The 23409-nt window shown below is 45.9% G+C and overlaps 1 protein-coding gene across 1 annotated transcript in view; it reads left to right on the top strand.

The window, feature by feature from the left end:
* SMC2 (structural maintenance of chromosomes 2) overlaps positions 1–15256 on the top strand; it is a 68132-nt gene extending 52876 nt beyond the window's left edge. Inside the window, exons 21-25 of the mRNA XM_082245337.1 lie at positions 3327–3527; positions 3644–3760; positions 9278–9438; positions 10407–10554; positions 14841–15256. Of these exons, the coding sequence (XP_082101463.1) occupies positions 3327–3527; positions 3644–3760; positions 9278–9438; positions 10407–10554; positions 14841–15032 (819 nt within the window). The 3' untranslated portion in view covers positions 15033–15256. The remainder of the gene's footprint in view (positions 1–3326; positions 3528–3643; positions 3761–9277; positions 9439–10406; positions 10555–14840) is intronic.
* Positions 15257–23409: the final 8153 nt, after the last annotated feature.

The raw sequence follows: 23409 nt of genomic DNA, 5'->3' as shown, positions 1-23409 counted from the left end.
ACAAAAATTCCGTTTTCTCCTTCTGTGGCCACAGGGAATGTAAGGCTGGGGAAGACAGAAGCTTAGTTTGCTTGCACAAATCACAGGTTAACCTTAATGTCCTAACATACAGTAGTTTGATTTTGTGTGTGTATGTATATGTGTGTGTATGTATATGTGTGTGTGTATGTATGTATATATATATATATATATATAAATAAAATAGATACTCTACTGTGCAAAAGGCAAGCATTTTAGGTAGGTGTGAAAAATGCTGTAAATTAAGAATGCTTTCAGAAATTGAAGTGTTAATAGTTTATTTTTATCAATTAGCAAAATGTGAAAGTAAATGAACAGAGGAGGAATCCAAATAGAATTATTATTTGGTGTGACCACCTTTTGACTTCAAAACCGCATCAGTTCTTCTAGGTACACTTGCACAGTCTTTGAAGGAACTCCGCAGGTAGGTTGTTCCAAACATCTTGGAGAACTAACTGCAGATCTTCTGTGAATATAGTCAGTCTCAATCCTTTGTCTCTTCATGCAATACCAGACCGACTCAAAGATGCTGCTGCAGAATGAATTTGGGGCCAATCACACACCTCCATGATTATGGCATGATGGATAATTTTCTGCCTGTATTTATCAGCATTGAGGACACCAATGATCCTGACCAAATCTCCAACTCTATTTGTTGAAAACAGCCCTATACTTGCAAGGAACCTCCACCATGTCTACTTGCCTGCAGACCTTTAATATTGCGTTACATACAGTACTTAGGTTGAAAAAAGACACAAGTCCATCTGGCTCAACCAGAAAAAAAAAAAACAGTAATGAAAACCCAACCATACAATCCCACATACACAATCCTACACCCACAGTTGATCCAGAGGAAGGTGAAAAAAACCCCAGCAAAGCATGATCCAATATCTACAGCAGGGGGAAAATAATTCTTTCCTGAACACCCCAAGAGGCAATTGGATATTCCCTGGATCAACTTTACCTATAAATATTAGTACCCATGTATATTATGTACACCTAGGAAAGAATCCAGGCCTTTTTTAAAGCAATCTAGTGAGCTGGCCAGAACCACCTCTGGAGGGAGTCTATTCCACATTTTCACAGCTCTTACTGTGAAGAAACCGTATTTGGAGACTAAATCTGTTTTCCTCTTGACTTAAAGTGCCCCCCTTGTCCTGTGTTGACCTTAAAGTGAATAACTCCACACCAAGTTCACTATATGGACTCCCCAAAAGAGAATAAATTCAGTTTGCCTAATCTTTCCTCAAAGCCGAGCTCCTCCATGCCTCTGATCAGTTTGGTTGCCCTTCTCTGCACTTTCTCCAGTCACCGCTCTCAAGCCCTTTGGCAAACAAATTGCTTGCTGCTACAGCTGAATATTTCACATTTTGACTCCTTAATCCAGAGCACCTGCTGCCATTTTCTGCACCCCAGTTCCTATGTTTTCATGCATAGTTGAATGCCTTAGCCTTGTTACTGTAACTGCCTTGTGTCTTGTTGCTGTGCTCAGTCTTGCCATGGTGTATGTCTTGTGACATTAAACCGTCTTCCAGTTTTTCGTCTCATACACAGCTGTTTCTATTTCAGTAAATTAGTTTTAAACTACATATAAAATTGATGATCATTAGCATTTGCTTGGTATAATTGGTTAATGATACACCTGAATAATCCTACAAAATTCATGACTTTGGCTTTAAACCAGCATCAATTCTTACACATGCACAAAGGGTAGTCACGCCAATATTTATTTGATTTAGACTTTTTTTCTGTTTGCTCACTTTGCATTTGGTAAATTGTTCTAAATAAACAATTTAAAATCTATTTTTCAAAGCATTCTTACTTTACAACATTTCTAAATGTACCATTTGAAACAAAAGTATAGGATCATTTTGAAATTTATGGCAACAATATGTCTTAAAGTTGGGACAGGGAAAAAAAAAAAGCTTGCAAAGTAGTACTAACAAGGAAAAGCTGGATTAACATTTTGCAGCTATTTAGGTTAATTTGCAATAGGTTAGCAATATGATTGGGCATAAAGGGCATCTAGGATAGTCCGAGCATCTGAGAAGTAAAGATAGGCAGAAGTTCACGTGTATGAACAGCTGCTTCTAAAAATTGTCTTTAAAATTTCAGAATAATGTTCCTCTAAGTAAAATTGAAAAATCCTTCACAGTACATAATATCAAAAGATTCTGAAAATCTGGAGAAATCTGTGTGCAAGGGATAAGGGTGAAACACAATATTGGATGCCTGTGATCTCCAAGCCCTCAGACGGCACTGCATTAAAAACGGGCATAATTGACATCACTGCATGGGCTCAGGAATTCTTCCAAAAATTATGGTTTGTAAATATTGTTTGCCATGCCATCCAAAAATACAAGCTAAAGCTTGATCATGCAAAGAAGCCAAATATGAACATTATCTAGAAACGCTCCCATCTTTTGTGAGAAAAGCTTGTTTAAAATGTTGCAGAGTGGAAACCTGTTCTGTGGTCAGACAAATTTAGAATTTTTCTTTTTGGCAACTGTGAGGACCATATTGGCAGGACTAAAAAGAAGAGGGACCTTCTGGCTTATCAGCACTCAGTTCAAAAGCCCGCATCCCTGATGGGATAGAGGTGCATTAGTGTGTGGAATTTGCAGCTTGCACATCTGGAAAGGCACCATCAGTGCTGAAAGATATATCCAAGTTTTGCATATTTCAGCAGAACTATGCTATTGCATCTATGACAACAGCATTGCTTCGTAGTAGAAGAGTCTTGGTGCTTAAAAAGCATGTCTAGAGTCCAGACCTTTTCACCAATTGAAAATATTTGATGCATCTTAAAATAAAACGTATAACAAAGCAGACCCAGGGCTGTTGAGCAGTTAGAATTTTTTTACAGGAAAGAATGGGACATCATCGCTCTCCCAAAACTCCAGCAGCTGGTCTCAGTTCCCAGACGAGTTTTGGTAAGAGGGGATGCTACACCATGGTAAATATGGCCCTGTCCCAACTTTTTTGAGACGTGTTGCTGCCATCAATTTCAAAGCTACCTTATTTTTTTCTTAAAATGGTACATTGTCTTAGTTTAACCATTTCATGTGTGTTCTATAAATAGGGGTTTATAAGGTGTGCAAATCATTGCATTCTGTTTTCATGTAGACTTTATGCAGCGTTCTAACTTTTTTTGGGATTGTGTTTGTGTTTTTGGGATGTGTTCTAGTGACACCTGAGTTTCAAAAAGATACCATTATATACAAAGAAAGTATAGAGAAATTTTAAATTTTTTATCAATTGTCAAGTTCCTGTAATAACTGTTTTAATGTCTTCTATGCATGTGTTAGGTTGCCAAAATGCTAAATGACTATGAGTGGATTGCCTCTGAAAAGCATCTCTTTGGCCAAGAAAACACAGCTTATGATTTCAAAACAAACAACCCTAAGGCAGCAGGGCAGAGGTTACAAAAACTACAAGAAATGCAGGAAAAACTAGGACGGAATGTTAACATGAGAGCAATGAACATGCTGACACAAGCAGAAGAAAGGGTAGGTACATGTGATCATTGTAGCCACTGAGTCCAGTACAGTTGAATCATAATTTGGCTTTTTGTATAATTTTGAAGGATAATTGATTTATTTCTCTGTATCCAATGACTTGATAGTACAATGACCTAATGAAAAAGAAGAGAATTGTGGAGAATGACAAGTCTAAAATTCTGGATACTATAGAAGAGCTTGACCAGAAGAAAAACGAGGCTTTGAAAATTGCCTGGCAAAAGGTAAAGCTGGGCCTTTTTTAGCATGATTTTTTTTTTTTTTTAAAGTAAATATATAGTCAACAACATAACCTTTTATTTACCATTGGAATAGAAATGGAAGCAATAGTTATTTCTTTATCGTTCATGGACACAGCTTCTTAACCATTGGGTTATACTGCCCCCTACAGGAGTAGGACACTAGGCAGAAAGAGTCTGGCTACGTCTATGGGCAGTCCCAGGGGTATACTCCCTCTCTCTGCTATAAGGTACTCAGTTTTTTTTTTCTGCCTAGTCAGGGGTAAGGTTCCTTGCTGGGATCTCTGGTCCTGGCAATTTTCTATTTTTAGATAGTTGGTTTTATTGTTGTTTTTTTTTTTTTTCTCCTGGATTTTTTCCTGTGAGATCTACAATACTCTGCTGGACTGAAAGACGGGCTGGATAATCTAGATCCAGTAGTCGTCCCCCAGCCCAACCAGCGAGCGGGCGCAGACCCCAGCTACGTGCTAGAAGCTGGCCCGCGCGTTAAACGCCTTGCGAGGTCGCATATGACCAGGTCTTGGCCCGAGTCGCAGCATTCCTTCTGGCCAACAGCACCCCTGTTTTGATGGAGAGGAGGTTCTGTCTGGAGCGGTGCCCGCCTGGTTCCTGGTATGGTAAGTAACTGCCCCCCCCTCTCTCCCTGGAGGGTTTTGGGGTGGAAGTGGGCCCCTCCATGGGTCAGTCGGACCCCAGGGCTGGTGGTGGGCCGTCTCGCCCTCCAATGATGCTGGGGCTTTAGGGTGGCCTGGTAAACCACCTGGGAGGGTGCTGCTGGCGATCGGGCGATCGGCTGGGGCGTGGGGGTTGTACCTGGTGGGGGCTCCCTTCCTGCCTGTGCCATTTTCTGAGGCCTAGGGATCCCTCATGGTGCCGCGCGGGGCCATTATTTTCTTGTAGCCTGTGTGCTTAATGCACGGCGGCCATATTTGTGTAGTCCAACAGCCATTTTTGGTGGTTTACTATTGAAAATAGCGATGGCCATGACAGTGGAGTCCTCTGGGTGGCGATTTCGGTCGTGGGAGCCCCTCCTCATCCCCCTGGTGCTGACTCCTAGATCTTTTCATTTCCTGATCGCCGTTCGTGCGGTGCAGATTCTCCTGATCGTTGCGGTGCCTGGTTTCTGCAGGGTGGTGAGTCTGGTGGGGTCCTCTCCTCTCTACTGAGGATTGATTGGTGCTCTGTGGCTGGCAACTGGGTGGGCTGCCAGAGCGGTGGGGGTTGTCCCTTTAGCAGTGTTTTGCACTTTTCTTGTGGGTTTTGTGGCTACTAAGGGCAAGGACCCTCGTCGTAGACATGGGCCCTGCTTGGCTCATAAGAAGTTTTTTTCATCCTTCAGGGTCGACTGACAAGGGATGTCACCCCCTTGGTGCCTCCTCAGGAGGATCCAAGTGAACATGGTCTGGCAAGTTAAGAGGGGGCTTCTCCAGACCCGTGGACAAGGCCCCTTCAGCATGAAGGTCCAACCTTACCCGTATCTGGGGTGAGGGGATGTCTTTGTTGGTTTCCGGAAACGTGGGCTCCCCTGGTACAAGTCAGGTGGGTCCACAAAGTCATTTGTCTGGCTACAAGATCGAGTTTCATTCTTACCCTCCGGTAAGGTTCTTCCCTCCAACGTGCTACTGTCCCCGGTCCGCTTACAGGCTCTTTTTGGGCAGTGCAAGACCTTTTACTTTAAAGGATGATGGTCCCGACTTCGGAACGTTTTCAGGGGATTTACTCAAAGTTGTTTACAATCCCCAGGAAGGAAGGCAAGGTGCGTCCAATTCTGGACCTCATTGAGCTGAACTGGTTTGTGCAGGTGCAGAATGGAGTCCGTTCACATGCTGGTGGCTTCCCTGCATCAGGGGGATATTTCTTGCCTCCATCAACATCAAGGACGCTTACCTTCACATTCCAATATGTGTCAGTCTCCAGCGCTTCCTCTGCTTTGCCGTGGGCGAGGCGCATTCTCAGTTTGTGGTGTTGCCCTTTGGTCTCGCTTATGCTCCTCGGGTCTTCACGAAAGTGTTGGCCCCGGTGCTAGCATTGTTACTCCAGTGGGGGATCGCGGTACTGGGCTTCTTGGAGGACCACCTTCTGGGAGCAGAGTCTCCTACTGCTCTGGTGGAAAACCTGGAAAACCCCATACCAGCTTGAGGGTGTTTAGCTGGATTTTGAATTTTCAGAAGTCTGCTCTGGTTCCGTCCACAAAGCTGAACTATCTGGGTCTGACTCTGAACTTGGCCTTAGCCAGAGTGCTTCTTCCTCTGGACAAACTCCAGAAACTTCAGGCTGTAATTCGTCTCCTGCTGTCCAGCAGATGGTAATCCCTCCGGACTTGCATGCGAGTGCTGGGCCTGATGGTGTCAACCTTCGAGGCGGTTCCATTTGCAAAGTTCCATACGAGGTCTCTGCAAGGCAGATTCTGGCCAAATGGGACAAGAATCCGCAGTCTCTAGACAATCTGATCTGGCTGAGCTGGGGAATGAGAGTCCCTGATATGGTGGCTTTGTGCTTCGGCTGGGCAAATCCTTCCTCCCCTTGTATTGGACAGTGGTCACCACGGATGCCAACCTGTCGGGCTGGGGAAGCTTCCTCTCTGAAATTTCTGCTCAGGGGCTCTGGACACTGGAAGTGTCCAGACTACCGATCAATGTCTTGATACTCCGAGCGATCAGGCTGTGCCTGGAACATTGGACGGATCATTTTCAGGGATGTCTAGTGCGCATTCAAACAGACAATGCCACGGCCATGGCTTATGTCAATCACCTGGGGGGTGGGGTGGGGGAAGAAGTGTCCTGGCGACTCTGGAGGTAGCCAGCATTCTAAGGTGGGCAGTATTGTTTGTTCCAGCCCTCACCGGCGTACACATTCCCAGGGTGGAAAACTGGCAGGCGGATTACCTCAGTAGTCAGGCATTGGACCAAGGGGAGGGGTTTCATCAGTTGTCTCCAATTGGGCTTTCCGGCTCAACATAAAAGTGTAAAGATTTGTGGCTCAGTCATGTGATCCTCTGGCAGACGCCACAAATGCGCTGGTGGCCCCGTGGGGTCAGTATCGTCTGATTTGCGCCTTCCCTCCTCTGAAGCTTCTGCCAAGACTTCTTCCCAGAATCAAGGCAGAAGGGATTCCAGTTATCTTTGTGGCCTTGCTGGGCTTGGTATGCTGGTCGCCGACATTCCTTGGAAGCTTCCTCTCAGGGATGATCTGCTGTCCCAAGGACCAATCTTCCATCCTGCTTTACAGTGGCTGGCTTTGACGGCTTGGCTGTTAAACGCCAGGTGCTGATGGATTGAGGTCTGTCTGAGTCGGTAATTCCAACGCTGTTAAAAGCTGGGAAATTTACTTCTAGAAAGATCTACCATCATACATGGAAGACGTACATTGTGTGGTGTTAGTCTCTTGCGGTTCATAATCGCTCTTTTTTCAGTGGCTTGGATCTTGACCTTCCTTCAACGGTGAGTTGAGCAGAAACTGGCTTGAGTACCGTCAAGGGTCAGCTGTCAGCCTTGGCGGTCTTCTTTCAATGGCCCTTGGCCACATACTCCTTGCTGCATACTTTTCTTCAGGGAGTTAGGCACTTGACCCCTCCAGTGCAGTCTCTGTTTCCGCCTTGGGACCTCAATTTGGTGCTCTGTCCTCCAGAAGCCTCTTTTTGAGAATCTTCGGGAGATTCTTCTGCTTACGCTGTCCCAGAAGGTGGCCTTTTTGGGGGCTTCACATTTGCGCGCAGGGTGTCTGAATTGGCGGCATTACCCTGTCGTGCACCTTACTTGGTGGTTCGCAGTGATAAGGTGGTTCTTTGCCCCTGTCTGTCGTTCCTTCCTCTGGTTGTCTCCGATTCTCATTTGAATGAAGACATTGTGTTGCCTTCCCTGTGTCCCAGGCCAAAACATCTGAAGGAAATTGCTTTGCATGCCTTCGATGTGGTCCTGGCGATTAGGGGTATATCTGGCAGCTACGGAGTCTTTTAGGAAATTAGACTCACTATTTGTGCTTATAGATGGGCCTTGGAAAGAGTTGTCTGCTTCCTCTGTGACCGTTTCCAGATGGATCAGACAGACTGATTCAGGCCTATTCCATCAGGGGTCAGGTTCCTCCTTTCCCTGTCAAAGCGCACGCTACTCGGGTGCTCAGTGCCTTCTGGGACTTCTGTCATCAGGCGTCAGTGACAGGTTTGCAAGGTGGCCAGCTGGTTGTCGATGCACACTTTCACAAAGTTCTATATAGTGAATGTGTTGGCATCCGCGGATGCTTTCTTTGGCAGCAAGGTTTTGCAGGCTGCTGTTTAGAGGACCTGGTCCTCTTTGAGGGTGTATTGTTTTTTCAGGTGACCTCCAGTTGTTTTGGTTGAGCAGTGAAGGAAGACGTCTGGAAGGCCGCACTCCAATTAACTCTCGTTTATTTCAAAGAAAAATCAATACAGCACGAGTACAGGATAAAAAGGCTGACATGTTTCACACTAAATCAGTGCTTAATCATAGCGTGGCTCCAGACTACTTCCTTCACTGCTATGCATTGTGCATTTTGAGCCGGCACCCATTCATCACTCCATTTTGAACAGGTATTCTGCAGTGGCTCTATCTGTAGCGGTGATCACCTTCCTTGTTTTGGTAGAGCTCCTGTTTACCTGGTTGGCTATAGTTTAGCCTTGGGAGTTTTTTATTTTTTGCTGTTCCCACCCCTCATGTTTAACACTGCTTTGGAACGTCCTAATGGTTATGAAGATCAGGAGTGGTGTCCGTCAATGAACGAAAGAGAAAATGGGATTTTGACTTACCATAAAATCCTTTTCTGTGATGTTCATTAACGGACACAGCACCCACCCTCTGTGGAGTTGTAATTCTTCTGATACTGCTTGTAACAAAATTGAGTACCTATATCAGAGAGAGGGAGTATACCCCCGGGGACTTTCCCATAGGTGTAGCCATACTTTTTTTCTGCCTAGGGTCATACTCCTGTAGGGGGCAGTATAACCCATTGGTTAAGAAGATCAGGAGCTGTCTGTCAATGAACCTCAGAGAAATGGATTTTACGGTAAGTCAAAAATCCAGTTTTTTAATACTCCAATGCATTGCTGCCTGTCTGCTGGTCATCTCTTTCCACAACTTCCAAGATTCTCTGCATGCTTTGCAACTTCTTTCTGCTGTTTACTTTTGATTTCTAAGAAATGCATATCTCATGGTACCTTGCTGTCTGCAAGCAGTAATTCCTAAACTTACTTTGCCTTCTGAAACTCCACCTCTAAACACCTCTATAGTTCAGAAGCCAGCTCTGTGAAATGTGTAACACAGCAGTGCCTACTCTCAGGGCATAATGAAGTAAATGTGTGGTATTTATCAAAAACTTCAAGCTCATTCAGATTAATGGTAGTGGGCAAGAAAAATAATTGGCATACAATGTGGAAACGACTATATAATGTTACATTTTGATCATAGGTACACTTTTCGTTGTAAAGCCTATACAAATAGGAAGTGTTTGCAATTCGGATCAGATGACAACATCTCTTATATTGTTTAGGTGAACAAAGACTTTGGTTCTATCTTCTCAACTCTGTTACCTGGGGCAAATGCCAAGCTGGCCCCTCCTGAAGGCAAGAATGAATTGGATGGGCTGGAGTTCAAGGTTGCTTTGGGCAGCACGTGGAAGGAAAATCTGACCGAATTAAGTGGTGGACAGCGGTAAACTTTCTTTTCATATTTCATACAGAATAAGAAGGTTGAGGGACTCTGGATTATATGGACTGAATGGAATTCTACATTTTTTAGAACAAGACACTTGAAGCACAGACTAAAGGTGTACAGGATTACCAAGAATAAAATATTAAGGCCCTTTTCTGACATGTTTAATTTTATTGCAGTGCACAGGAAAGCATTGCATGTCACTGCACAGCAGTGCAATATGATGGGCTGCCATGCAGTGACATCAATGAAGTATCACTTCCTGCACTTCAAATAATGTTGATACAAAAAAAGGAGTCTCTCTGATGTGCTGAAACATGCATCACACTGTCTCCTGCTGGCTTGTTGCAGCCAAAATGGAAAGCTGCTCGCACACTAAAACCCTGCAGTTTATTGTGTGTGCAGTGTGAACGGGCCCTAAATATTTCATACTATTGGTGCTTATGGCTTACTCTACAAAATGATAAACCTACAATGCTGCTTTTGACAGAATTATCCTTTCAGATGACAATCATGGCATGCTGTTTAGATAAATCTGCAAGTAATAATTACAGTGCCTTATTGGCTGCTTATTTTTAATTCATCTGCATACAATTCTGTGCTTGGGTGGGAATGAGCCATAGATATCAGGGGGCAGTCAGATCTATTGGCTTAACATTGATTCATTGAACTATCTTAATAAAATATTTTTACATGACTGTTCATGTTGGTTTGGCCAGACTATGACAGCCTTTTCCTGGGTGGATTGGGAAGAATGTGGAGCAATGGTGGTTGGCTTATGAAAATCGAAGCAGTCTGATCATTAGCTGAATGTTTTTCTCCTAGAAAAATGTATATACATCTAGCACCTCATGCATTTTTTACTGTACATATGACACTACTGTACATGTGACACTACCATGCAGAGGTTTAGGATAACCATCATTAAGCAAATTCTTGCTTCTCAATGTTTTTTTATTTTTTTCCAGGTCACTTGTAGCCTTGTCTCTTATATTGGCCATGTTACTTTTTAAACCTGCTCCAATATATATTCTGGATGAAGTTGATGCTGCCTTGGACCTTTCTCATACACAGAACATTGGTCAGATGCTTCGGACACACTTCCGACGCTCACAGGTAAAATTGTGGTGACTGGAGTGCCAGACATGACAGGCTTTGATACGTAGGTCAGTGGGCACTGGACAAACATACTTGTCGAACCATAAAAATGGCATAATGCGATTTTTTTTTTTTTTTTTTTTTTTCCTTCTCCCCTGAGGGTCAAAGGAATTCAGATATTGCCATATTATACTGCCACAAAGATTGGACACTAGTAAACCAAATAGTGTAGGGCAGCCCCAGGATAACTAATTCTGTACCCAGCATATCTTTTTTTTTTTTTTTTTTTTTTTTTTTTTTTTGCTAGTGTCCTAGGAGGATGCCTATCTTTTCCTCAGCTCTTTTGATCGTCTAAGTCTAACCAGTCTTTAACCTCTTTTCAGTTTTATTTTTTCTTTGGATTCCTCTTATATGGATTAAAATCCATGAAAAGTGCTCACTACATTGTTGCTTGAGGACTTTACTATAGTGAGGGATCTAAATTGGCCTTTCCGAAGCCTGACTCTTTAGTGCTTTACCTGACGACATGGGGAGCTAGTCTGAAATTCAACTTTTGGGCACCAAGTTCCATATTGTAGCACTTTCCAGACCTTTGTGTACTAGTAAAAGTTAGCTGCAGAGCACTTTCCAGGTCCGAACTACAGTGACCCTTATGAGCACCAGCTGCCTGAGTTTGTCAGTACCTGAGGCCTTGCAGGTTTTGGCTTCTTTACCACATGGGCACATCATGTCTGCACATAGACACAGAGGGGATAGTTTTATTGCTACGGGTGACCCCAACTGACATTCTCCATGCAGTTCTGAGGATGTCTGTTCAGTATCTGGTAAGGAAAGCAGAGTGTAGGATCTGGTGACCCAATAGTTATAGGGTCTTCATCATTGGAATCATCTTCAGCTTTGCTGGCTGAGGCTCCCTGCTCTGTCCTGTCCTGTCATCAGGGGTCTCTACTGCAATGCAAGACTTTTGTGGCCAAATTCACTCCATTCCTTGCTGCTTTTGTCCACAGAGACTCAAAATCCGGTGCAGCTGTACATGGTAGCCAATCAGTTTCTAACTTCAGCTTTTTCCATTGAGCTTTGACAAAAAAATCTGGAAGCTGATTGGATTCTTTTCAGAGCTGCGCTGGATTTTGCGCACTCCAGTTTTTGTACCCCTAAGATGTATCCCCTGCAGAGTCTACATCTGACTTTCCTGAGGCCTTAGAATATGTCAAGCCACTGGTCGCTGTGATCATCTGTCTCAGATTCAGTGTTATAGCAGTCTATAGTATTTATGAAAAGACTCAAGGTAGTCTTCACCTCTATTTTTTTCCCCCTTCACCGTTTTAGGTCTCGTTTCTAAGCTGTTCAGTGGGTCTGCCTCTATCGACTAGGTGTGATTCTTGAGCCGGCTCGATAGGCTTGGATAGTTTCTGCTTCCTATATCCAGGAAGTGTTGCTTTTTGTAGAACCACTATCCCCGGGGCTACTTTCTGACCCTTCAGAGGTGGTAGTTCTTTTCATGTTGGAGGCTCCTACTTTGTACAGTTTTCTTAGTTCAGACTCCACTGCACACCATCTGGGTGTTGCTGTGCCTTCACTACCAAGAAGGCGTTGGGAGCCTTTTTAATGCAATAGGGGAGGTAGTTTAGTCATTTCCTGGGACAGAGCAAAGGGCAATCCTTTGTGCCTTCCTAGAATGTCAGTGGGTTGAACAGGCTTGTTTCCTGTGCAGGTATACTCTGCTAGGGATATTGTATGTCTCGACTTTGTGGGACCTTTCCACCTGGGGATGGATACCCATTTGGCAACTCCTCAGCCTCTGAGGGAGGTTCTTTGGATACCTTTCCTTGTTTTGCCCTTCATCAGGAGAAACACTCCTGGATCTTGTTCCATTGCAACTGATACTTATGTAAATCTAGGGGGTCAGGAGCTATTTTTTTTTTATTAAGGCCTATAGCTTGGGGTCAGAGTTATATAGGTTCTTCAACACAGGGTCCTTCTATAGTGTCCCTGTGGCACCTTTTGTGTGCGAAGGAGGATGCATTGGCTTCATCCTCAGCTCTATCTGGTGACTCTATCTTACCAGTCTGGGGGGCTAGGTCTCGCCTTCATTCCTTGCCTACCTTTTGTGAGGATGCTCACTCAGGAATCTGCCCTTGTGGGCTCTTGCTAATACAGGTTTCTCCCTGGTAAGTTTGCATAGCAAAATTGTATGTTGGGCCAGGCAACCTCTTTAGTTGTAGAATGTTTGTCTCTTTTGATCCTAGAGGTTTATGGGTAATAGGGCCAGTTGGCTTTTCTCTCCTAGACTGGTTTGATCCCAGATGCCTGCCTTGGTCCTTCTGATTGCTTCTAGGCTGCAAATAGTCCCCTGTTGTCTCATTGGATCTGTTAACGATTGTCGTTCTGTTGCCCACCCCTTAGTTGGACTGCTTTTGCACTTACACACAGTATCTGAATTTGCATGTTACTTAGTGGACGAGCAAGAAAATAGATTTTTGAACTTGTAAAATACTTTTGTTGAGAAGAGGAACACGGCTTCCACCTCTGTGTTTATATGCTTTTGGTACTGCTTGCTACAAACTGAGGCATACTGGCTAGAGAAGGGGTTAACCTTGGGCTGGCCTGCAATATTTTTGTTTGCCAGCATTCAATACTGCCTGATGGCAGCAGTATAACCCAACAGTATCTTTTTTATTTTTTTCCTAGTGTCCATCAATGGACTGCAACAAAAGGATTTCATGATATGTACAAAAATCCTATTTTCCTCATCCTTTTTCTTGGTGTGTGAAGAGTAGCATCATTAGCACTATTTTAGTTATCCTATTAACCACTTAAGCCCCGGAGGATTGGGCTGCTCAAAGACCTGGGCCTATTTTGCGATTCGGCACTGCGTGACTTTAACGGACACAGTCGTGCGACACTGTACCCAAATGAAATTGACGCCCTTTTTTCCCCACAAACAGAGCTTTCTTTTGGTGGTATTTGATCACCTGTGCAATTTTTTACTTTTTGTGCTATAAACCAAAAAAGAGCGACAATTTTGAAAAAATAACTATTTTTCACTTTGTTTTTTTGGGGGAATTTCATATAAAAAAAAATGTAAAAATTCAAATTTTCTTACATTTTAGGCCAATTTGTTTTGTTTTCTGCTACATATTTTTGGTAAAAAAAATCGCAATAAGCGTTTTTTTGACTGGTTTGCGCAAAAGTTATTGCATTTGCTAACTACGGGAAAGATTTGTAATTTTTATTGTGTTTTTTTTTTAAACTAGTAATGGCGGTGATCTGCGATTTTTGCGGGACTGCGACATTGCGGCGGACAGATCGGACCCTTGACTGACATTTTTTACACTTTTGAGGGTACCAGTGACATTACTACAGTAATCAGTGCTATACATATGCACTGTTACTGTAAAAATGACACTGGCAGGGAAGGGGTTAACTGTATTGTTTAAACAGTTAAATGCATCCCTAGGGGCATGATTCTAACTGTGTGGGGGGCGTGGCTTGGGATGTAACCACAGAGACATACGATCCTACATAGAAGGATCGTATGATCTCTGCAGTTACACTAGGGAGAATGACAGACGGCTGTGTTTACATCGGCCGCCTGCCTTTCTCCCTCTCCAGCGGGAGATCGCGAGTGGCCGGCGGACATCGGAGCCGCCGGTCACTCGCGCAGGGATGCCTGTGAATGAGCGGGGGCGGGAGCGCACCTTCTGGCGGCGCGTGCTCTCCCCCCACAGGCGGCTGAGCGAGTGACGTACCCATACGTCACTTTGCCCAGCAGCGGCTGCCTGCTGCAGTATATCTGCTGTGGGCGGTCGTTAAGTGGTTAATTGATAGCACAGTTAAAATGTTGTAATAGTACTAAGTACTTGTAAAGTCAGTAATGGGGGAAAAAAATCAGCTGCAGGAAGAATACTGGCAATACTAGTGACTAGTCCTTTGTTTTCTGTTTGTCTTTTTTTTTTTTTTTTTTTTTCGTGGCACAGCTTCCTTTTTAAGCATAACCTGTGTGAGTGCCATGTATACCTGCATAAGGGATGCACAGGTATTCCGTGCATCTCCTTGCAGGCTGTCCCATAGCGGTCTATTGGAAAGCAGCAGCTGCACAGATGCAGCCACTGACTTGCGTTCTGACACTCGTGCGGGTGTACAGCCCCAAATGCACCCAGGGGATATGTACGGCCCCACACAAGGCACAGTTGCATACATCTCCTGTGAACGAGTCAGTATAAACTTACAAAATATACTTTCTACACTGGTGCACCTAAGGAGCATGATCAGATATATAAACTGAAATTCTTTTCTTCTAGTTCATTGTTGTCTCTCTGAAAGATGGAATGTTCAACAATGCCAACGTCCTGTTCAAGACCAAGTTTGTGGATGGAGTATCCACAGTAGCCAGATTTGCTCAGAATCAAAATGGAGGTAATGCTGCTTCCCAACAAAAAATGGAGAAGAGTAGATCGAAGGACAAAAGAAACCGCATGCAAGTTGATGAATAAGATTTTAAAAGACTTTTATACAAGAGCCTTTACAATAACTTAATTTCCTATGTCTGTCTTCCTGCCTTATTATGTGCATCGATTTTCAGCACATTCCTTTGTACATATTTTCTTGTTTCATATTTGTTAAGATGCATTATTAATTTACATATTCAGAAGCTTAATACATCTGCATGGTTCCTGTATTACACGCCTTTGTAAAATTTTTATCTGTTTTTCTTCTATTTTTTTATTGTTTTTGACTATTCAGAAACATTTTTCAGATGACCTATATGTATATCCAACCTTTTTTGTATAAATAAAACATTTCTAAACCCCCTTTCCTTCATAAACCTGTGTTCCTTGTCATTTACTCATTTTATATAAATAATTTTTATATATGCCAGGTCCGTATGGACCTACAGCACTACTTGCAGCTGGCTAGGTCTGTACTCCGTACAGACCTCATTTCGCCTTCTGCTATAAGCTCATGGTCACTTCAATGACCATAAACTTATAACAGAATTGTTCAGCAGACTCTATAGAACGATTTTATATAACTCTGATCAGCGGATTACAATCCGCTGATCAGAGTTATAACCTAAAATGTGACTGCCCCCCCATGCTGCTGCTTCTCTGCCCCCAGCCTCTCCATCTCCCGCCTGCTCCCTGTCACCTAAAACTACTCCCCCCCCCCCCCCCCCCCCTCTCTCCTCTCCTATTCCCTACCTGGCCACCAGCACTGATTTCAACCCCCCAGCAAACCCGGTCTCTGCAGCTACCTTTTAGAAGCCGGCATCCCTCCTCTGCCACTCCCGACGGCTTCAGGTGCTGCAGGGGCTTAGAGGGGATCCAGAGATGTCCCCCCTGCCTGTCCAATCACCCCTGTACCGGCCGTGCAGGAGAAGCTGGGGGGGGGGGCTTGGTAAACGCGTTTCTCTTTTGTTCATCGATGGACAAAGCGCTCCATAAATCATAATTAGTGGGTTATATTGCCTCCCCCAGTAGGACTAGGTGGGAAAAAAAACGCCTGGCTACACCCATGGGCAGTCCTCAGGTGGTTTATAACCCTCCCTCTCTGCTCTAGGTAATCAGTTTTATTCTGTCAAGTCAGGAGTAAGGACCTAGTCTCCCAGCTGGGATCTCTGGTCCTAGCAATTTACTCCTTCCTTACATCTTTTTTTTTTTTTTTTTTTCTCTTGGGAGATCTACAATTAACTGCCGGGCTGGGGGACCGCTAGATCTAGATTATCCAGCCCCGCAGTTAATTGTAGATCTCCCAAGAGAAAAAACAAAGATCTAGCTACGTGCTAGATTGGCCGCGGCATAGCCTCACAGACAGAAGCTGGCCCGCGAGTTAAATGTCTCGCAGGGTCACATACGACCGGGCTTGGGTCTGGAGTCGCATCGGTCCCTTGGCCTGACAGCTCTCCTACTTCGGTGGCGAGGAGTTCTGTCTGGAGCATTACCCGCACCATGGAAGGGTAAGTACAGTCCCCCCTCTCCCCTTTTGGTGGTTTTCTTTGGAGTGGATTCAGGTAACCTCCAGGGACATTTGGACCTGCCTGCAGGTTCCTTCCTCCAGGGGGATTTAATATCACACCCCCTGATCCATCCGCTTAGTGAGGATGATTCCTCCATGGTCGCAGCAGCAAATGAAAAAACGTATCGCTGCAGTGTGTGAAACGTTAAAAATGGAGGATGCAGCTGATGTAGCCACGGACGTGGCTGTGTTGTTTGATACGCATAAGTCACATCGTACTCCAAAGGGGTTTCCTTATGTGCCTTATTTTACCAGGTTTTGCTGTAAGGAATGAGAACCAAAATTACCTTTTGTGGTCACCAAACGTTTTGCTGTACATTACCCTTTTGAGGAGTCGTTTTTAAAAAAGTGGGCTAGTCCACCAGTGGTGGACCCTCCTGTTTCCAGGTTGAATAAAGCAACCATGATCCCAGTAGAGGAATCCCTGTCCTTTAAAGCATAACTCCACTTTTGTTGAGAAAAAAACATTCCCCTCTGGTTGATCTCTGTACATTACAAGGATTTTAACAAACTTTGTTGCAGATTCCTACCTTTTGTTGTTCTGAAGAAATAATTTGTTCCTCTGTGCTGAGTGACTCAAATAGGAGTGGTTTCATAATTATCAGCTGTGCAGCTGCAGGGATCTAATGAGAAAAGCTGCTGGGCCTGCATCCCTTTAGACATGTTCCTATGGGGAGTATCTCACCAGACCTTTTTGTTGCAGGGGATGCCTGAAATCTGACTTGTATCTTAGGCAGACTTCTGGGAAATTTGGTGAGCCAATCACAAGCAGGAAATTGTTTCTGGGGTGTGGTCAGTACACATTCTGTGTAAAGAGCAACTCCAGAGGTAGCCATATTGCATTGCATTTTCAGAAAATTACAACAGCTGCAGATTGAAAAGAAAAGGTAATTTCTCTTTCGTTCGTTGACGTACGGCTCCATATCTTCTTGACCAGTGGATTATGCTGCTCTTCCTAGGAGCAGGACACTAGGCAGAAAAGGGTTAACAAAGCTTAACTACGCCTATGGGGCACTCCTAGGAGGTATACTCCCACTTCCTGTTCTAGGATCTCAGTTTTTGTTTTTTTTTCCTACCTAGCCAGGAGTGTAAGGCCTTAGCTCCTTGCTGGGATCTCTGGTCCTGGCATTTTTTCCTCAAGTGGAACTACAATAAATTTGGTTGCTATTCGAACTACAATCAATTGCTGGACTGGATATTCTAGATCCTTAAGGTCTCCCCAGTCTGGCCAGCGAGCATGCGCAGGCCTCAACCCCGTTCTAGGTCGGCCGCGACATAGTCTCACTGGATGAGGACTGGCCTGAGAATGAAATGCCTCGCGAGGACGCACACAACCTGGTGGCGACCTGAGTCGCAGCATACCTCTAGCCCGCAACACCCCCCATTCCAATATGGGGAGGGGGTCTGCCTGGAGTGTGCCCACCCAATTCCATGGTGTGGTAAGTAGTCCCCCCCCCCCCCCCCTTTGTGGTCCCTCAGGGTGGACGTGGGCCCCTCCTTGTGATGGTCGGGTGAGGTAGGAGCTGGCTTGCCACTTGCTCCTGTAAGGGGGGGGGTGGAATATGGTGTTGCTGGCTGGGCTGTCCAGATCGCACACAGGGGTCTTTGAGCAAGTTCCCCGGCCCCCTGGGGGTTAGTGACTGAGGCAGGGATGTTCTCTGGGCTCCCTGCGGTGATTATTGGGCTGGGGTGGCGCGGATGGCTCATCATCCGCGGTTCTGCAACTCACGTGGCTGGATTGGGCCAAACATTTAATCTGTGGGTTTGCAGCCTACTTGCGGCTGGCCAGGCTGACCGAGCTGCTCATCTGGCAGACTGTACTGCCAATGGATGCGCGCCTCACAAGGCCGGATCGGGCCAAACATTGAGGCCGCGGCTTTGTGGCCTATTCGCGGCTGTCCGAGTGACTTGCCAGGCTATCCGAGTGACTGGCCAGGCTGTCTGAGTTGCTGATATGGCGGACGCTGCTGCTGGCGGATGCGTGCCTCATGCAGCTGGGTCCGGCCGAAAGTTGGGGCCGTGGCTTTGTGGCCTACTCGTGGCTGACGGAGCTGGCTGTCCAGGTGACTGATTAAGCTGTCCGAGCCCCTAACCGAGCTGTCCGAGCTGCTGATCAAGCGAACAGCTGCCGGCGGACTCGCGACGCACACGGCCGGATCAGGCCCTAAATTTAGGCTGTGGTTTCGCAGCCTACTCGCGGCTGGCTGTCCGAGCTGCTGACCGAGCTGTTGACCAGGCTGTTCAAGCTGCTGGCCGGGTTGATAGAGCAGCGGACGGGTGTCCGCCCTCCCCCCAGGGAGGTGGACGTATTGGCTGCCTGGCGCCCCCCTTAAACCGGGGGGCACCGTAGGGGCTGCATTTTTTAGAGAAGTTAAGCAGCCATTAGTGTGTGGGGGTACTCTGCGTCACGGCGCGCCCCCTCTTCCCCTTTCTAGGAGGCTATGTCCTTTTATGGTGGGCGACCCTTAAGTCTTAATAGGTGGTCCTTTTTGTGGACCTTTAGCCGGCGTCTCTCTCCGGGTGGAGAGGTAGTCTGTTCTGAGTGGTGCCCACCCGATGCCATTGGTATGGTAAGTGTCCCCCATTTCTCTGGCAGTCTCGGGGTAGATGTGAGCCCCCCTCCCTGGGAAAGTCGGACCCTCGGGTCCCCTGGCCTATCAGTAATACCAGGCCCCCCTTAGGCTTTTCCCTCCTACAAGCAGGTTCCTACCTCAGGGGGATGGATGTATTGTGGCCGCTGCGGCGGTTCTGCGGGGGGAGAGATTTATCCTGGTGGGGGCCCCTCCTGTGGACCCCCCAAAGCCACTGTCTAATGACCCACCCCTAGGGGGTCCTGGAGACCGCATGGCACGCTGTGGGGGCTGCCATTTTGCTGTAGTTTCGGTCTGCATTAATGTAAAAATTGTCAGATTGAAAAGCATGGGCAGCCATGTTTTGGTAGTTTCCCCCAAGGAATGCATGGGTCGGCCATTTTCTTGGTATCCACATTCGCTGGATAGCAGGGAAGAAGCTAGGGTGACTCTAGTACATGACTCAGGTATTTCCTGTTCCTGTGTCAGATTGGTTTTTTTTCTCTGCACAGAACGGTTCTATATTTGTCCATGTCATTTTGGTGGTATGTTACTAGGGTCCCAGTAGGTATTGCTCACTCTACCCTGCTGCAGGCAGTGACACTGCTTTTTGCCTCAAGTAAATATGGAGTCCCAGGAGAAAATTTCACCCACAGACCCCCTCAATGCGGTTGCGGGACCCTCCAGGTCGCAGCCCCTGTCTGCATTTACAGCAATTTTGGAAAACCTGGTGTCAAAAGTGGATTTAGTTTAAAAAAAAAAAAAAGCCACTAGTAGAAAGCGCCCTATGACTTCCCCTGCCTCCTGTATCCTCATATTCTGAGGTAGATATGGCCGCCACGGACGCATGCCATCCTGATGGATCTGCGTCATCGCATTGTGATGACGAGGGCGATGTATCCTCGCCAGCAGCTGCGTGGGAAAGCACGCTGGTGGAAGCACTTATAGTGTCAGCGCGGGAAACGTTAAAAATGGCAGAAGATGCTACAGCATCAGGGACGCATGTGTCTTTTGGTACCCGCAAATCCCAGAAGTCGAGCAAGGTCTTTCCTTGTCCGGAGCTTTTTGACAAAATTGTCAATGAACAATTGGGGCCTAAGCTCTTAGAACGGTGCTACCCCTTCGTGGACGTAGTATCCGCTAGATGGACTGTACCACCAAAGGTGGATCATCAGATTTCCAGACTAAATAAGTCTACTGTGGTTCCAGTGGAGGAGTCCCCGGTATTTACAGACCCCATGGATAGACGGATTGAGTCTCTGTCCTGTCACTTACATGTGATTGCGGGCCCAATACTGAAACTGGCCTTTGTGATCACTCTGGTGTCACAGATTATTACGGAATGGGCAAAGTTGTTAAAAGGTGACTTGGAAATGGAACAGCTCTCGTCGGGCCTGACAAATCTAGTGAACCAAATGGTCTAAGCCCTTCTGTTTATATGTGATGCTGTGCTGGATGTGGCTCCGTTGGTAGCCAGAAAAAAGATGGTCTACGGACCAGGCTTCCAAAAAGGCTCTTTATGACCTCCCTTTTACGGGAGATAGTTTGTTTGGATCCTCCCTGGATGAGTTGATTAAAGGCCTTACGGGCAGGAAGAGTGCTCTTCTTCTTCCCCAATCCACCAAAGGCAAGGCACCGCGGAATAGATTGGCTGATCTATGCGTTTCCACCACTGAGACTTCTGCGCAGAATAGAAGCGAAGGAGATTCCAGTCATTCTGATGGCTCCAGACTGGCCTCGTCGGTCTTGGTACTCAGACCTGGTAAGATTGGTCGTCGATGCTCCTTGGAGGTTTCCTCTCAGGGAAGATCTGCTGTCTCAAGGACCGTTCTTCCATCCTGCTTTACAGTCGCTGGCTTTAACAGCGTGGCTGTTGAAAGCCAGGTGTTAAAGGATGGGGTCTTTCTGATTCAGTGATTCCTACACTGTTGAAGGCCAGGAAGTCTACTTCCAGGAAAATCTATCATTGTGCGAGGAAATCGTACATTTCATGGTGTGAATCCATGAAGATGCATCCTCGCATTTTTTCGGTGGCTAGGATTTTGGCTTTCCTTCAAAGAGGTGTCAAACAGAAGTTGGCCTGGGCTACTATTAAAAGCCAAGTGTCAGCCTTGGCTGTATTTTTCCAACATCCTTTAGCCTCGCATGCGTTGATTCACACATTTGTTCAAGGGGTCCGTCATGTGGCCACTCCGAGGCGATCCCCGTTACGTCCATGGGATCTAAATTTGGTATGGTCTGTTCTTCAAAAACCTCCCTTTGAGAACATTAGGGAGATTCGTCTGCTTACCTTGTCTCAGAAGGTTGCCTTTTTGGTGGCTATTACTTCTGCTCGCAGAGAATCAGAATTGGCGGTGCTTTCCTGCCATTCGCCTTATTTGGTGGTCCACAGAGATGGTGGTACTTCAACCTAGTCAGTCGTTTCTTCCTAAGGTGGTTTCTGATTTCCATCTGAATGAATACATTGTGTTGCTTCCTTTATGTCCTAAACCCAAGCATCCTAGGGAGTTTGCCTTGCATTCTCTAGATGTGGTTCGGTCCATTAGGGTTTACCTGGCGACTACTGAATGTTTCAGAAAATCAGACTCTTTTTGTCCTTTACTGAAGGACCTAGAAAGGGATTGGCGGTGTCTGCTGCGACCATGTCTAGATGAATCAGGCAGACAATGGTTCAGGCTTATTTTCTGAAGGGTCAGGTTCCACCTTTCCCTGTGAAGGCGCATTCTACTAGGGCGCTGAGTGCTTCTTGGGCCTTTTGCCATCGGGCGTCAGTGATACACGTTTGCAAGGCGGCAACTTGGTCGTCTGTCCACACGTTCACAAAATTCTACAAAGTAGATGTGTTGCCATCCTCGGATGCTTCTTTTGGCTGCAAGGTTTTGCAGGCTACTGTTTGAAAGAGACTTTAGTCTTTTTTGAGGATGTATGTTCCAGATGAGCTCCATGTTCACTGGTTGACTAAAGTTTTAGTCTTGCTGGGAATTACTTTCTTTTTCTGCGTTGTTTTCCCATCCCTCATGCAAATGCTGCTTTGGGACATCCCAATGGTCAAGAATTATATGAATCTGCGTCTGTCAATGAGCGATAGAGAACACTGGATTTTTGACTAACCGGAAAATTATTTTCTCTAAAGTTTGACAGACACCACACCCGCCCCTCTATTTTGAGTGGGTTGGGGTTTTTTCTCCAAACACTGCTTGCAACTAAACTGAAGTCTATAGCAGAGTGTTGGTGTATGCCTGCAAGAACGGCCCCATAGGCGTGGTAAAGCTTTTTCCTGCCTAGTGTTCTACTCCTTGTAGTGGGCAGCATAACCCAATGGTCAAGAATTATATGGAGCTGTCAGCCTTGGCTGTATTTTTCCAACGTCCTTTAGCCTCGCATGCGTTGATTCACACACATTTGTTCAAGGGGTCCGCCATGTGGCCACTCCGAGGCAATCCCCGTTACGTCCATGGGATCTAAATTTGGTATGGTCTGTTCTTCAAAAACCTCCCTTTGAGAACATTAGGGAGATTCCTCTGCTTACCTTGTCTCAGAAGGTTGCCTTTTTGGTGGCTTTTACTTCTGCTCGCAGAGAAGTCTATAGCAGAGTGTTGGTGTACGCCTGCAAGGACGGCCCCATAGGCGTGGTAAAGCTTTTTCCTGCCTAGTGTTCTACTCCTTGTAGGGGGCAGAAAAACCCAATGGTCAAGAATTATATGGAGCTGCGTCTGTCATTGAACTTCAGAGGAAAGGATTTTAATAAGTCAAAAATCCAGTTTTTTTTTTTTTTGTTTTTTTTTTTATCACTGTAGGCCAATTTGTATTCTGCTACATATTTTTGTTAAAAAAAAAAAAAAAGAAAATCCCCAAAAAGCGTATATTGGTTTGTGCAAAAGTTATAGCGTTTACCCCTTTACGCTCCTGTCCTCGGCCCCCCACTACCCCTTTACGCTCCTGTCCTCGGCCCCCCACTACCCCTTTACGCTCCTGTCCTCGGCCCCCCACTACCCCTTTACGCTCTTGTCCTCGGCCCCCCACTACCCCTTTACGCTCTTGTCCTCGGCCCCCCACTACCCCTTTACGCTCTTGTCCTCGGCCCCCCACTACCCCTTTACGCTCTTGTCCTCGGCCCCCCACTACCCCTTTACGCTCTTGTCCTCGGCCCCCCACTACCCCTTTACGCTCTTGTCCTCGGCCCCCTCACTACCCCTTTACGCTCTTGTCCTCGGCCCCCCACTACCCATTTACGCTCTTGTCCTCGGCCCCCCCTACCCCTTTATGCTCCTGTCCTTGGCCCCCC

This window comes from Pelophylax lessonae (genome assembly GCF_965119305.1).
Source record: "Pelophylax lessonae genome assembly, chromosome: 1".
NCBI classification, from domain to species: domain Eukaryota; kingdom Metazoa; phylum Chordata; class Amphibia; order Anura; family Ranidae; genus Pelophylax; species Pelophylax lessonae.
The sequence above is the reverse complement of the archived record's forward strand: the minus strand, read 5'-3'. Positions and strand labels throughout refer to the sequence as shown.